The sequence below is a fragment of the Patella vulgata genome, chromosome 2, assembly GCF_932274485.2.
Source record: "Patella vulgata chromosome 2, xgPatVulg1.2, whole genome shotgun sequence".
Classification (NCBI taxonomy): Eukaryota; Metazoa; Mollusca; class Gastropoda; family Patellidae; genus Patella; species Patella vulgata.
The window spans coordinates 1,735,414-1,750,926 of NC_065880.2; the positions used below are offsets into that span (position 1 = coordinate 1,735,414).

The window sequence follows — 15,513 nt, forward strand, 5'->3', positions numbered from 1 at the left end:
AGTGAGGACCAGCTTGATTCGCAGTTAGTGAAGGGTAAGTATTCTTAGTGAAGGATGAGGTAGTGAGGACTGGCTTGATCTCGGCAAGGGACAGCGCTCTATTATTCATGGCCGCTTCAACATTGATAAATAAAGTCGACAATCCGACAACCCGACACCACGACAACCCAACATCACGACATTTTTACTCGACAATACGACATTTTTACGCGACATTACGGCATTCTTAATGTCGTGGTGTTGGATGAAAATGTCGTAGTGTCGGGTTGTCGTGGTGTCGGGTTATACTGTCGTGATGTCGGGTTGTCGCCTTATGAAGGGCGACACCACGACATCACGACATTATACCAATCAGCCACCATACATAATTAATATTTCATGAGTTAACAAATTTTTTAAAAAATGACATAGTTTGGGTTGTGTGGACTTAACATTATATAAATAAACACAGCAATTCTATGGATAATAATTACTTGAAACATTATATAAATAATTACTTATTAAAGACACAAAACATTGTAAATTGAAACTGTGACGTGAATGCTATGAATCTTCAAATTGAACGGTTACCATAGTGACAGTGATAACTTCCCTCAGAATAAATTCAATTGAATGAAACATTTCAATATATTCATTTTACATTATCAGTTGTTAAACTATTATAGCACGAACGACCAGCTCTGTATATCTAAATCTTACAAAATGCATCTATAAATTATTAGAATGTCTACGGTAATATCGTTAGTAATGTTGAACAATACAATTACCCTGGCTCGCCACTTTAAATTCATGTCTTACTATTAAAACAAAGCTCATTAAATATTTTAATCATATGTATGGTAAGTCATTGTCCAACTAACCTATATAAATGTAAATTTACATAAAGATTTCCATTATGTTTTGGAAAGATGCAGTGAAATGCTATCTCCTTTGGATTTTTCTTTAATCAGATTTCTGTGAAAAATGTTTACGGCGAACTAGTCCGCATCCGTATATGATACTTTCGGCTAACAGGGTATTTCCGAAAACTATTTATACATTTCAAGTGGCCCGTATTGCCATCGACATTCAGTAAACGGTTATGTGCGTGTGAAATAGCTTCATTTAATGCCCGCGTCCACCGACGTGATATCGCAGAAAATTCGTTCTGCAACTCCACTCAAAGGTTGAGTTCAAGGATTCGAATCATCAACCTGGGTTGTGACTTTATCTAAAGTCACGTTGCTGTGATTGAATTGGTCGTGTTTCGGATTGGCTTCACCCACATAGTGTTTTTGACATGATAACGCCGACTCCGCCTTAAATACAGTGTCGATTGAGTTTACTTTGCTTCATAACAGTGCTGTGATTGAATTGTTCGTGTTTCAGATGACGTAAACCACATAGAGTTTTGGACTATATCCGTGTTCAAACTACATACAGTATTGTGGTTCATTTGTACTGTGTTTAGACAGTGTCACATCCAATATTAATTCGAAACACCGACAGTTAAAATGAAATTTGATGAAATTATTGAGATTTTGGGAGAATTTGGACCCTACCAGAAACGGTTATATTATTTAGTATGTCTTCCAACTATATCATGTGCCTTGCAGATGCTGGTGACGGTTTTTACCCTGTCCATTCCAGACCACAGGTAGATATATATATTTACATATTTCATTGTTCTCAATTATAGTTTCTGAGAAAGAGAGAGAGAGAGAGAGAGCTTAACGTTCACTCGATACAAACTAGTTCATTTCGGGACTAGCATGTTTTTAATTTAATTTCAATTATTCGCTTGTGCGTAGGGGGTTTTAGCTGTGGGAGGAAACCGGAGTACCCGGAGAAAACCTATGAGGTTCGACAGGCGACGCTTCTCCTTGTCACATTCAAGCGGGGATTCGTAACCACACCTCTTGACTCAATGACAGACCTTGTGATTACACGCGCGCGCGTTAAACCACTAGATCCCCACCCGCCTCCCCCCTGCAAGAAATAAAACTGAAATGGGGTTTAACGTCCTACTGTTCTGCTCCTATGCATGGTTAATGAAGACGGGCATACGCCATACAGTGTGCTATGAGGTAAATTTTGCCCGGGAAGCGGCACTATCGCCTACTCTTATATCGAATTCCAACTGCCAAAGGATCTTTTACGTGCATTCCAATGTATACACGGGACCTCGGTTTTTCGTATCATCCGAAGGACTAGACAGCTGTCCTTGTCAGGCCCTCCGTCCTGTATCACTGACAAGGGGGAACCACGCCGGAAAATCTGGATGAACTTTCTCGGCCAATGCAGGAATCGAACACCCGACCTCCAGGCTAGCGAGCCGCCAGCGTCTCACCCACTTAGCCACGTGATCCCCTTACAAGAAATAAACAGCAGATATCAAATCAAGTGTTATTATTTGTATATAAAATGTTCAATCAGGATCTGTTTCTATACACTTACTATATAATCATGTTCTCGGATCGACGTTCTCCAGAAAAGCCTAAGACATTCTTTTGACAGTGCAATGCGTTGATATAACGTCGCATTTCCAAGATGTCTGCGATGACGTCATGGACCAAAATGATCGTATTTATTTTAAGAAAATGATGTTCATGAAAAATTAAAACTCTACATTTCGCAACTCTCTTGATGCCCTTGATTAGGGCTGTACGATATTGCAAAAAGGGACGATATCGATATTGGCATTTTTTTCAACGATATAGTTAAATATCGCGATATTTAATAATAATGTCACTTTGCTATTAAAAAAATTAAATATAAATGCATTAAAGCTGACTACAGAGTGAGTAAGAATTGTGGGTAAGAATTGCTTTATTCATACACTTTAACCTTTGCTTTTTTTATAATATAGATTTATTAAAATGAACAAGACAACATCCTTTTTGGATAAAAACGTTTCAATGCTTTTTAACAAAAATAACAGGAGACATTACTTATGCCTGTACATATAATTAAATTAAATACAACCGCTGATGTTTAAAAAGCGTCTGCTTGTGACCTTGGGTAAGAAAATTCTCAAATATCACATGCAGCGGTAGTAAGTAGTTGCGGTCTTCAAGTCCTGTATTGTAAGTTCCAACTGTCTAACAAATACTAAATGATCCGGACTATCTTCCATTCAAGCATTCGATTGGCTGCGGTATTCCTGGCCTAACAGTGACAGTTATCTATTTATAGATCGTTTTATTCTTGCTTTCAGAAATTAAGTTTCGTAGAGTTTTCTAAAAACATTCGTTTTTAAAAAATATGACAACCTATTTATAGCCTGGTAATTAGCCGCGGTAGTGGGAAATTTCAGGCGTTTAGTAGGCCTAAGCTTTACATGGAGTAACAACTGACAATTTATTGTCGACTAAAAACAAAGTAAAAGTAACGCATACACGGCTGCGGACACTGCGCAAGTGTTTTCAACATTTAACGATTCTCAAAACATTAGTTTTATTATAGTTTATTGCCGTCGGCTAATTTCCACTGCTGTATAGTGTATTTATTATCTATTTTTATGATAATATTTTTCGATATTTGAAGTTTTTGGCGATATTCGATAAACCACTATATCGACGATTTTTGGCCACATGATATCGTAGTTAGGTCTGAAAATACCATATCGCGATAAATGACTATATCGAGAATATCGTACAGCCCTACCCTTGATGACTGGGGAGAAACTCTTTCTTTAAATAAATATTGACAACTTTATTTACAAATGAAACATGGTGTAATTAACTACAACATCTGAACGAGTTATGGTCGTGGACCATACACTTCACAATTCTGTGGATCTTGTCTGCCCCACGAACGAACGAACGCAAAACTGTGTCCCCCTAAATTTCTACTGGCCAAAATCACTGCAGCACAGATGAATATTTCTACATGGCATCATATCATAACACACCCAGTCAAAATACCTTGCAGTATATAATTGTATTGTTCTCATCTTAAATTGCACCCATTATTTCTGATATGAGGTTTATCTTGTTCAACTTTTTTTTAAAAGTAGAGCATTTGTTACATGTCTGGAGATAATGGGGTTCAACTTCTTACCTTTCTCTTTATGGTGAAGGCGGATTTTAAAGCGATAATTTTATATTTTTAAGTTATTTTTTTAAAATGTATTAAAATAAAGCCTTAAAATAGATGGTATCCATAAACAGTTCTACCTTGTTTAAGAATAATCCTATTAATCCTATAATTCACTATTGCCAGTTGAGAAATTGCCAAAAATATCAATTTCAACATCAAATTCAAACGTTTGGAGATAGCTATTCCATGGGGGAATAGAAAAAAACAAGGGAGGTAATTGTGTTATTATTTTCGGGGCGAATGATTTTTTAAGTGTGAGAATGATACCTATGATGGTATAATAGTGAGTTGACAACCTATTGAGCAAAAGACATAGAAATAATTATGTTTTGACTTTCTTAGCAAATATGAAATTCTCGCTTTCAAGGGATTTTGTTCAAAAATTGTAAAAAAATAGATAGTTTAAGAAATGAAAGAAATGGGGTTTAACATTTTACGTTTTTGTTACTGAAGAGGATGGACATCATGTAGAGAGCTATGAGTAGAAGAGGACGGACATCATGTAGAGAGCTATGAGTAGAAGAGGATGGGCATCATGTAGAGAGCTATGAGTAGAAGAGGATGGACATCATGTAGAGAGCTATGAGTAGAAGAGGATGGACATCATGTAGAGAGCTATGAGTAGAAGAGGATGGACATCATGTAGAGAGCTATGAGTAGAAGAGGATGGACATCATGTAGAGAGCTATGAGTAGAGGAGGATGGACATCATGTAGAGAGCTATGAGTAGAAGATGATGGACATCATGTAGAGAGCTATGAGTAGAAGAGGGTGGACATCATGTAGAGAGCTATGAGTAGAAGAGGATGGACATCATGTAGAGAGCTATGAGTAGAAGAGGATGGACATCATGTAGAGAGCTATGAGTAGAAGAGGATGGACATCATGTAGAGAGCTATGAGTAGAAGAGGATGGACATCATGTAGAGAGCTATGAGTAGGAGAGGATGGACATCATGTAGAGAGCTATGAGTAGAAGAGGATGGACATCATGTAGAGAGCTATGAGTAGAAGAGGATGGACATCATGTAGAGAGCTATGAGTAGAAGAGGACGGACATCATGTAGAGAGCTATGAGTAGAAGAGGATGGGCATCATGTAGAGAGCTATGAGTAGAAGAGGATGGACATCATGTAGAGAGCTATGAGTAGAAGAGGATGGACATCATGTAGAGAGCTATGAGCAGACTTTTTGTCCGGAAAACAGTTGAAGGTAACCACGAGTTACAAACCTGAAACAGTGATCAGCTAAGGATGTATTCCTTGCGATCTAAAGCACACTAGCTATATGGTAGACAGGCTTAAATGAAATTCTATACAGCATGCGTGTCATGGCATCTAATGAATAAATAATAGTCCAGAGATGTCACCATACAAGGCAACTATTCGCATATCATTGCGACACACCAGGCCTCGGGATAGCCATTTTGTTTTAAGAATATTAAATTTCTGAGAAAGATACCACGAAATCAAATCGAACAGGGGACCTCCAGGTGAGCGACCCAATATCTTATTCACGGCTGATATTACCTGTAGTAGTATTCAAACAATCAACACAGACTTATTTCAGGACCAATAGGTTTCATTATTGTACTTGAGCGTTGGGGTCTTACTAATATTCTCCTGGTGACGAAAATACCAAACCCACCTCTGTCAATCACTGTGAGACGAGACTGTATGTGTTTTAGTAACGGTAAGTATACAATGCTTCGACAACATTGCCGTAACCATGGATACCTAACCAACGCGACGGTAGATCACCCTATTGGTTTCATACATAAAATCTATTATATTTACTGCTCATTAGAAGTTTTGAAACTTTTTTTCAGGTGCCATCTACCGGATCCATACAATGATACGTCATACCAACCACGTGACCTATTACATCAGTTATACGTCAATCATTCTATACCACGTGATAGTGATGGTAAATGGTCATCATGTAATAGATATGACGTCAACCTAACTAAAGTTACTACACGCACTGTAATAGATGTAAATGTTACACGGACAAGTTGTGACAGATGGGTTTACGATACGTCAACGTTTGAAGATACCTTTATCACAGAGGTAAAAAAATGTCCTTTTGAGGAGTTCCCTTCCTCCTCTTCCCCCAGCCCACCATGCCTCGTCTAACATTCCTATCTTTCTTTCACCTAAAAATGTTACAATAGTCGAGAAATATAACAATTATATCAAGACAATAATTTCTTATTTTAATTAAAAAGTCATTTATAGTCAGCTGACGTTATATTGTGTTTCTTTTCCACAGCAAAATATGATCTGTGACGATACTTTGTTCCGTTCCCATGCCAACATGATCACTATGGCCGGATTTTTGGTTGGTTCCTTTGGATTTGGAATTCTGTCTGATGTGTAAGTGATATGCTGTTCTTCAAACTGTTTCAGTTACATTAAACAAAGTGGCTTGTCAAAAGATTTTAGTGAATATTATAGGTGATGTCGGGGGTGTTTTCTATATCTTAATTAATACCATTTACAGGTGATGACAGTTTTCAGTTCATCCTATCTTTCTTGGACTGGTATTCCCCTTAGTGATTCAACTTTGATCACATAAGTAAAATATTATACTCTCAGGTTAAAGTATATAGAAATATGAGGTTTTTAGAAAGAAAACACTAATTTCTTTTAGCTAGCGCTTTCACCCAGTACGGGGATCATCAGGCATTTGATAATCCCATATAGTCATTGAACTATGTGATGTGTGACCGAATGTGAACTAAACCGGACGTCAGTTGAACACAGGATAATATCCAGACAGATGAGTAAAATGTCAGTGAAGACAGAATATACCCTATATCGCGCACGACACCTTCCACAACCTATGAACATGGACCTTAAATTATTTTAGTTCTTAATCTGCGGTATCAACTTTGTTAATCAATAACATCAACACCATCTGCGGTATCAATAACATCAACTACATTACAATATTATTTATCACATGAAAGATTAATAACGTTGTCGTCCACAAGGCGTTTGGCACGCAGAGAGCCCCCCCCCCTCCCCCCCCCCCCCGCCCGCCGCCGATGCTGCTGATTTATATTTCCAGGTAGTCCACATATTAACTGATAATGTATTCATTACTAGCTGTTCCCCAGGCGTTGGGTGGGTAGAGAGTTTCGCGATGCTTTCTTATAGTAGTTTCGTGAACTCTAAAACCGGAAGTGGTAGTGAGACTTTACCAAGGTTATGTCAAGTTGGAACCGCCTGACAGCCCTGACATTACTAAAACCACAAACAGACAAACGACAGTTACAAATATATATAAATATGTAGATGCTATTTTTTCAGAATTGGAAGAAAGCTTGGTCTGTTGGCGCCTGTATCATTACATATAGTTGCATCGATAGCAACATCTTTCTCGCCTAATTTTACCGTGTTTGTCATCTGTCGGTTCTTCCTTGGTGCTTCAAATGCCGGAACCTTCATGTCAGCATTTGTACTCGGTAATTATTATAGTTTTACTATTAAACAGCGCATCATTCACAAAACAAAAAGTGTTGATATTACTTTGCAAAGAGAGCAATGAAATGAAATGGGATTTAACGTCCTACTGTTCTGCTCCGAACTGGGATAATGAAGACGGGCATACGCCATACAATGTGTTATGAGGGAAATTTTGCCCGGACAGTGGCACTACGACCTACTCTTATATCGAATTCCAACTGTCAAGGGATCTTTTACGTGCACACCAATATGTACACGGTACCTCGGTTTATCGTACCATCCAAACAACTAGGCAGCTGTCCTTGTCAGATCCACTGTCCTGCATCACTAACGTCCACTCGATACAAACTAGATCATTTCAGGGCTAATATATGGTTCAATATATGGCGACCCTACTCCTTGTCACGTACAACCGTGGAATCGCAACTTGACTCAATGACAGACCTTATGATGCGACTCACACGCCCCCCCCCCCCAAACACACACACACCCTTTGCAAAATAAAATTGGATTTATTTATTTGGCATTCTATTTTTCGGAACCCGCTGGGATAATGAAATGGGGTTTAACGTCCTACTGTTCTGCTCCGACTGGGCTAATGAAGGCGGAAATGCGCCATGCAGTGTGCTGTGAGGGAAACTTTGCCCGGACAACGCCGCTACGGCCTTCTATTATATCGCATTCCAACTGCCAAGCAAGCTTTCATGTGCACGCCAATGTTTACACGGGACCTCGGTTTTTGTCCCATTCGCACGACTAGAAAGCTGTCCTTGTCAGGCCACTGACAAGGGAAAACCACGCTGGAAAATCCGCTTGAACTCTCTCGGCCAACATCGTGAGCGAACACGCGACCTCCAAGCTAACAAGCCACCGTCTTATTCACTTCGCCACTGTGGTGATAATGAATACGGCCATACGCTATGCAGTGTACTATGGGTGAATTTTGACAGAACAGTGCCGTTTACACCTACTCTCCATCGCATTGCAACTGTCTAGGCTTCTGTAACGTTTTCCTTCTTGCCCATCAGACAAGTAACAAATCCAAGTGAGCACTGGGATCGAACCAGAGGAAGTCTTGGTTAATGAACTGATGGGTGCTCGCCGATCCACTTTACTATACAAACTCACGGATTTAAAATGAAAACAAAGATAGACACTAATCCAAGATATAAAGATAACGTTTACTGGAGAATAAAATCTGTGCTGTTGTGGGAGTTCACGACGCCTGGTGACAGCCCGACCCCCCCCCCCCCCCGACCCACCCCGACCCACCCTCCTTGCACATACTCCTCCCCCACCCCCACCCACACCCACACCCACAGAGTACAAACCAAGTGACTCGGGCTACTATTCTTGTACGAAAAAACTACGGTGTATTATTAATATAGTCATATTTTAGTGAATTCAAAAATACAGGTCAAGCTATGGTATGGTTGGGACAGACATACTGCACACTCACCTACAATCAAGCTGGGGTATGGTGGGGACAGGCACCGTGCACATACTCACCTACACACTCCGGGGATCACGGTGGTTAAGTGGGTAAGACGCTGGCTCGCTAGCCTGGACGTCGGGTGTTCGATCCCTGCGTAATTGGCCGAGAAAGTTCATCCAGTTTTTCCGCTGTGGTTCTCCCTTGCCAATGATGCAGGATGGAGGGCCTGACAAGGACAGCTTTCTAGTCGTTCGGATGGGACGAAAAACCGAGGTCCCGTGTACAGATTGGCGTGCATGTAAAAGATCCCTTGACAGTTGGAATTCGATATAAGCGTAGGCCGCAAAATGTCCCTCATAGCACACTGTATGGAGTATGCCCGTCTTCATTAGCCCAGCTCGGAGCAGAACAGGAGGACATTAAACCAGATTCATTTCATATCATTTTCCTACACCCTCCCTATTGACTAAAGGTTTTTAAATGACATAATAAAGGAAAGAAAAAAACAGACAAAACAATGAAATGTAACTAATATGTACAAAATAAATGTTATAACAAACACAATTTTGAGCCGAATATTTGAATCAGAAACAAAGTTAATGACATAATTATTAATTAGGGAGTTATAGGCCAGTGGCACTGGAGGGAATTCTATTATTAGACATTATGCTACCGGTACTTTCCAATTGATCTAGTTGTTATTGATTTACATCCGGGGTCGGCTGCTCTTCATCCCACCCCTCCCGGCTAGGCCATACGCGTGAATTAGAGGCTAGATTGTTTGTTAAATATATTTTCTAGCAATGGAATTTGTTGGACCATCTAAACGAAAATTCGTGGGAATAGTTATCGAGATGTTTTGGTGTATTGGATTGTTTGTTTTGAGTATCATGGCTTATTTTATCCGGGATTGGAGTACTCTACAGCTGGCTATATCAGTTCCATCTGTTCTTTTGTTGGCAATATTTTGGTGAGTGTTGCAGATTTGTTTAATTAAGTTCTAAACCATTTTACGTAAATCATTTGAAATCCATCTTAATTAGCCATCTGTTATTGAAATCCAAAACATCAGCACAACTAATGACCGGTGCTACTTGACATAAAGTCCCCGTCAGGCCAAAGCACGACAAACGCGACTCGTTGTAAAGCCCGAGAAGGTTTTCCTAGATCGCGAAGGTCGCAGATCTTGTTCAAAAGGTATCTAATCGATTCATTCCAGACGAGTGACTGTGGCGGTCCAGGTCGTGATTTGGTGTGATGGGGGCGTTTACCGGAAAATGTGGATTTTGAGCTTGAAATCTGCTCAAAGCGTGATGCATCGTAGTTGGTCGTATCAGCCTATTTCGTCGGGTCGCCAAACGTTTTAGACTTGATCCACATCCATTGTAATAACATGGAAACATATGATCCAATAACATAATCCTATCGGGTGTTCCTTTGTAGATTAATGATTAACAGGGATGGTCGCTTGCCTCGCCAGGTGGGTTGGCTCCGGGTACTCTCATGTCCGTCCATTTTTACAGACATGATTCTCTCTCCATCCCTCAACTGAAATAAATGTATTTGCAGGTTTATTCCAGAATCTCCGAGGTGGCTGGTTTCTCAAGATAAGACAGAGAAAGCTGAAAAGATTCTTCGCAAAGCTGCGGAAGTGAATAAAGTGGAACTTCCGGTTAAACTGTTTGATAAAGATCCTCTAGATTCTGGACCGGAAGCTAAAGTTTATGAAATGTTTACATCACCAGTTTTACTCATCAGAACCTTGGTTATCTTCTTTAACTGGTAAGGAAGGTACAATATCAAACTGTCAGATTCTCTTCTTTAACTGGTAAGGTACACACTCATCAGAACCTTGGTTATCTTCTTTAACTGGTAAGGTACAATATCAAACTGTCAGATTCTCTTCTTTAACTGGTAAGGTACACACTCATCAGACCCTTGATTACCTTCTTTAACTGGTAAGGTACAATATCAAACTGTCAGATTCTCTTGACTTTGTTAGCACTAACCTACATCTATTATCTTCTTCAACTCGTAAGACACTCTACCAAAATTGTGACTTTGCTAGCTGAAACCTGCATGTGTATTATCTTCTTCTCAAATGTTGATGATACTTGAGAGAATTGTAATATTCTCCCTGCCTTGATCTAACCTTTAACGTAACGGAAGTCACGATGGTTCAGTGACCAAGAAGTTCTACGTTCCATCCCGATGTTGACCGATAATGATAATTATGGGTCAATTTTATTTCAATAATTCGCTTGCGCGTAGGTGCCTGTCACAATGGGAGGGGACCGGGGGATCGGGAGAAAACCCACCACAAGGAAGGTTAGGTAGCCCTACCCCTTGTCACGTGACTTAATGAAATACCTTCTGATCCAAAGTGCACGCGTAAAACATTTGCCACCCCCCCCCCCTCCCTCGGTGAGTATGGCTCTGACTCGATCGCTAACAAAGGGGTTTGGTTTCGATCCCAGAGTTGACCGATAAAGGTTATCGGGATATTCAAGCCTTTCTTGGTGTCAGTAGTGCAGGACACGGGCCCTGGCTAGGATACATATATAGTCGTTCTGATGGTACGTGACGTCGATGTCTCGTGCATACCTCAGCAGGAGATCAAGGGGTTTGAGAAAATTCTTCGGGATTTTGTAGGCTGGTTTCCGATTGTTTGTAGTGCAGGACGGAAAGACGTGTATCCACTGAAATTTCTTTTATTTTTAAATGCACAGGAACTCGATAGCATTGGATATAAATTTCGGGACACCAATCTCAGCTTCCCCAATAATTCGACCTGCGACTCGTGCAGCTAACCGGATGTTGTACACTGTGTGAATCCAAGAGAAAGGATATTATCAGGAAATTTGTTGTATTTGTACGTCTTTTATAACATAGAAAGCAGAAGATTTGGAGTAAACTTTGTAGGGGAGGGGGGGGGGCGTCTTTGAAGATTTATATAAGTTTTACAGAAAACATTAGTGTAGCTATCAATAAAATAAACGCCTCGTTTTATTTTTTTCAGGATGGTTGTTAGTATTGTGTACTATGGTCTAGGATTGAATGTTGGTAATTTAGGTGGCGACATCTACGTCAACTTCACAGCTGCTAACATCGTAGAGCTAATTTCGTATATATTATGCATTTTATTGCTTGATAGATGGGGTAGAAAAGCTCTACATTGTACGAGTATGTTACTAGGTGGAATAGCCTGTATATTAACAATATTCCCCGTTTTATACCTTGATAAATGTAAGTATTGAATAGCTTGTATCTTAACAATATTCCCCGTTTTATACCTTGATAAATGTAAGTATTGGCTCACTACAAAAGCCGTGACAATTAGATATTGTTCGCCAATTGAGACTTTAATTCGTGAGTTTAAATTCCTCATATATTATTTGTCATGACTGTGTAGTATTAAACTATTTTATTAGCCACTTGCATTACCTCAACGACCTGGGTCTACTTCAAAATCATGTGTGGTAATCTGTGGAACCAACATTCAGTGTTCATCATATGTGATGAATCTTGGTGTGCTACTGGATTCCTCGTTAACCATGGAGATACAGGTCGTGCGTGTTATTACCGTCTTTGATGTATTGGCAATATTCGACACCTCTTGACAGTTGAGACCTGTAAGCTACTTGTGCGTTCCATCTTTGTATTCCCAAGGATCGATTTCTGTAACGGTGCCTTGATTGGAAATCCACAAAACCTGTGTGAAAAACTCCAAAAAAATCACATCGCCGCCGCAAGAATAATAACAAGAACACAACAGTACTCTCACATAACTCCCAACTTAATCGTTCCTCATCTTACACCACGGATCTTATTCAATCATATCGAACAGTAGGGCGTTAAACTCGACCACTTTGCTCACAAAATAAGCCCTCATTGGTTGTGCCGCAAGCTAAACTGAAATCCTATAGGGATAAAGCCTCCGGTGTCTGTGGACTGCGTCTGTGGAATAACTTACCATTGGAGATACAGAGTTCTCAAACATTAGCTGTGTTCAAATCAAAACTCATTTGTTTGTTACTTATTATCAGGATTAGGTATTATCTCCCATGTGCTTAGAACATGCACTATGGATGCTGTGAGCGTAATCATAAATGTACATTATTATTATTACCTGAAATTGTTTTGTTTAAAATTTCACAACATACAAATTTGGAACTAATATCCATTGAAGAGCACAACCAAGTAATTTATTTTGTTAATGAAGTCTTGATCATAATATAAATGTAAAAATTAGATATTGAACGAACAATGCAAATGAAGATCAGTGCCTCTCTATATATATCATTAATTTTGTTTTGTTAAGAAGTATTTTTCCCGAATAAATAAACAGGAAAAGGGAATAATTTTACAGGTGTTCCAGATGAACAGAAAATTAAATTAGTGTAGCTTGATCCATCAATTTGTTTGATTCAATTAGATTTATTTTACCATTACAGCTTATGAATGGATCACAATAACGTTATCGATGGTTGGGAAGCTTGGTGCATCGGCCGCTTTCGCCATTATTTTCGTCTTCTCCGCAGAACTCTTCCCCACCATAACCCGAAACTCCGCCCTAGGATTTAGTTCCTTCTGTGCTCGTGCTGGTGGAATGATGTCCCCGTATATTGCGGATTTGGTAAGTCAACTGAGCTTGTACTTCTAGGAACTGAAACGCCTTGATTTAAATACACTGTTGAAGTGGGTTGATCTGGGTCAAAATCTGTAAGACTGAATCGTCGTTTCTACATATTAAACAGAAGCTACTTTGTTGTTTTAGATTAGTTTTGATTTCAACGGTGAACACATCAAACATAACGTTATCAACACTCTTTATTTTGTTTTAGCAAGATAAAAATCAATTTAAATACTGTTTCTAGTCTTTATGTGAACATCTAGTACCACGTCCCTTCATTAGATCTTGAATACTATATCTACTCTTTACATGCACATCTAGTACCACTTCCCTTCATTATATCTTGAACACTGTTTCTACTCTTTCTATGAACATCTAGTACCACTTCCATTCATTTGATCGTTTTGCTCTTTACATGAACACCCGATTTCCATTATGAGATTTTCCCAATTTCGCAGGTGTATGTATGACTTGTAATATCTAATGATTTATAACTAAATGGCCACATTAATGTTATGCTTGTTATGACAGCCGTACGAATATTGCATGGAATTGAGGTCTTGATATCCCCTAGTTGCTCATGGTTCATTGACAAATCTTAACAAGTAGAATAAGTTTCCAATGAATCCTCATGGACCCTGTCTTATTTGTGTAGTTTTTTGACAAGGATAATGGACGCCTTCTTAACCTAACGGGGTTTCCACATTATTCTATTCTCACGTTTTGGAGTAACAATACTAGCATCTGTTTGACATGGCTGTGTTGCGGTGAGGTTAAACTCCAACTCTGCCTCTTCAGTGTCCAACTTCAAGCCCAAGACCGTACAGCAACGTTTGTTGTTTATTGTTTGCTATGTGTGTGGTCCGCAGAGGCGTAGCGGGATAGGGAGAGTGTGAGAGGGTCACCCTCCCACTGGGGGGGGGGGAGGGGAGGGGCACCCCCATAAATTTTTTTTTAAGTTTCAGTCTTCTGTAACACTGCTTTGGCATATTTTACGGGGTTAAACTAAAACATCATACCAACATATTGGGATATGTACAGGTTTTAAACAGATAGAATCTTAACTAATCCTAATCATTGTTGTAAATAAATAGGAGTTAGGGCCTACTATGAATTTTTTTTATGGTGGTGGGGGGGTCCAAGTATATTCAGACCCCCCCCCCCCCCCTAATACAAAAAACAATTGGGTGGGGGTGGGGCGGAAACTATTGTATATAATATTTCATGGAACTATATAGTTTAGGGCGGTACCACTGTTGTATATACTATTTCATGGATGTATAGTTCAGGGTGATATTGGAACTGCTCTACCACTGTTGTATATACTATTTCATGGAACTATAGTTTAAGGTGATACCACTGTTGTCTATAATATTTCATGGAACTGTAGTTAAGGATGCTATCACTGATGTATATACTATTTCAGGGAACTATAGTTAAGGGTGATTTTGGTACTGCTCTACCACTGTTGGTATTTGGTGGATCATCTGTAGCTGCTGGTCTCTTATCTCTTTTACTACCAGAAACATTGAACCAGACTTTACCTGAGACTGTTGAAGATGCTAAACAATTTGGAAGGTAGGAATATCACTCATCTAAAAGGGGAATCGCGCCATAGCAAAGAGAGGAAACTGCAGGACTCTGAGAAAAAGCAATCCTTGTCCACTACAAGCGGTAAATCGAAACCGCGCCACTTGAATCAATCAATGACAGACTCCCGTGTAAAAAAATCCAACTCCATTTCATTTCTGTTTTCAGGAAAAACAAAAAGTCCAAGTATCATATGAACACAACTGAAGAAGAACCTAGAGGAGGAAAATATGAACTGAAAGAGAAGTTTTAGTCCTTGCTCAGAACATTTTAACAGATGTTTAAGTCCTTGATCAGAACATTTTA

The 15,513-nt window shown here is 39.4% G+C and overlaps 1 protein-coding gene across 1 annotated transcript; it reads left to right on the forward strand.

The window, feature by feature from the left end:
* The first annotated feature begins 6,034 nt into the window (after window positions 1-6,034).
* LOC130010628 (organic cation transporter protein-like) lies at window positions 6,035-15,199 on the forward strand. Its single transcript, XM_056098358.1, has 8 exons — window positions 6,035-6,148; window positions 6,351-6,454; window positions 7,394-7,548; window positions 9,786-9,954; window positions 10,554-10,766; window positions 12,004-12,230; window positions 13,439-13,620; window positions 15,044-15,199. The coding sequence occupies exons 2-8, from the start codon at window positions 6,357-6,359 to the stop codon at window positions 15,197-15,199; spliced, it is 1,200 nt and encodes a 399-aa protein (XP_055954333.1). The 5' UTR covers window positions 6,035-6,148; window positions 6,351-6,356.
* Window positions 15,200-15,513: the final 314 nt, after the last annotated feature.

Excerpts from the sequence above, each read along its gene's own strand:
- LOC130010628 (XM_056098358.1), top strand. The coding sequence starts at position 6,357 with ATGATCTGTGACGATACTTTGTTCCGTTCCCATGCCAACATGATCACT. Across the intron at positions 7,549-9,785 it reads CATGTCAGCATTTGTACTCG|CAATGGAATTTGTTGGACCA; the intron begins GTAATTATTATA and ends TATATTTTCTAG. Across the intron at positions 10,767-12,003 it reads TTGGTTATCTTCTTTAACTG|GATGGTTGTTAGTATTGTGT; the intron begins GTAAGGAAGGTA and ends TATTTTTTTCAG.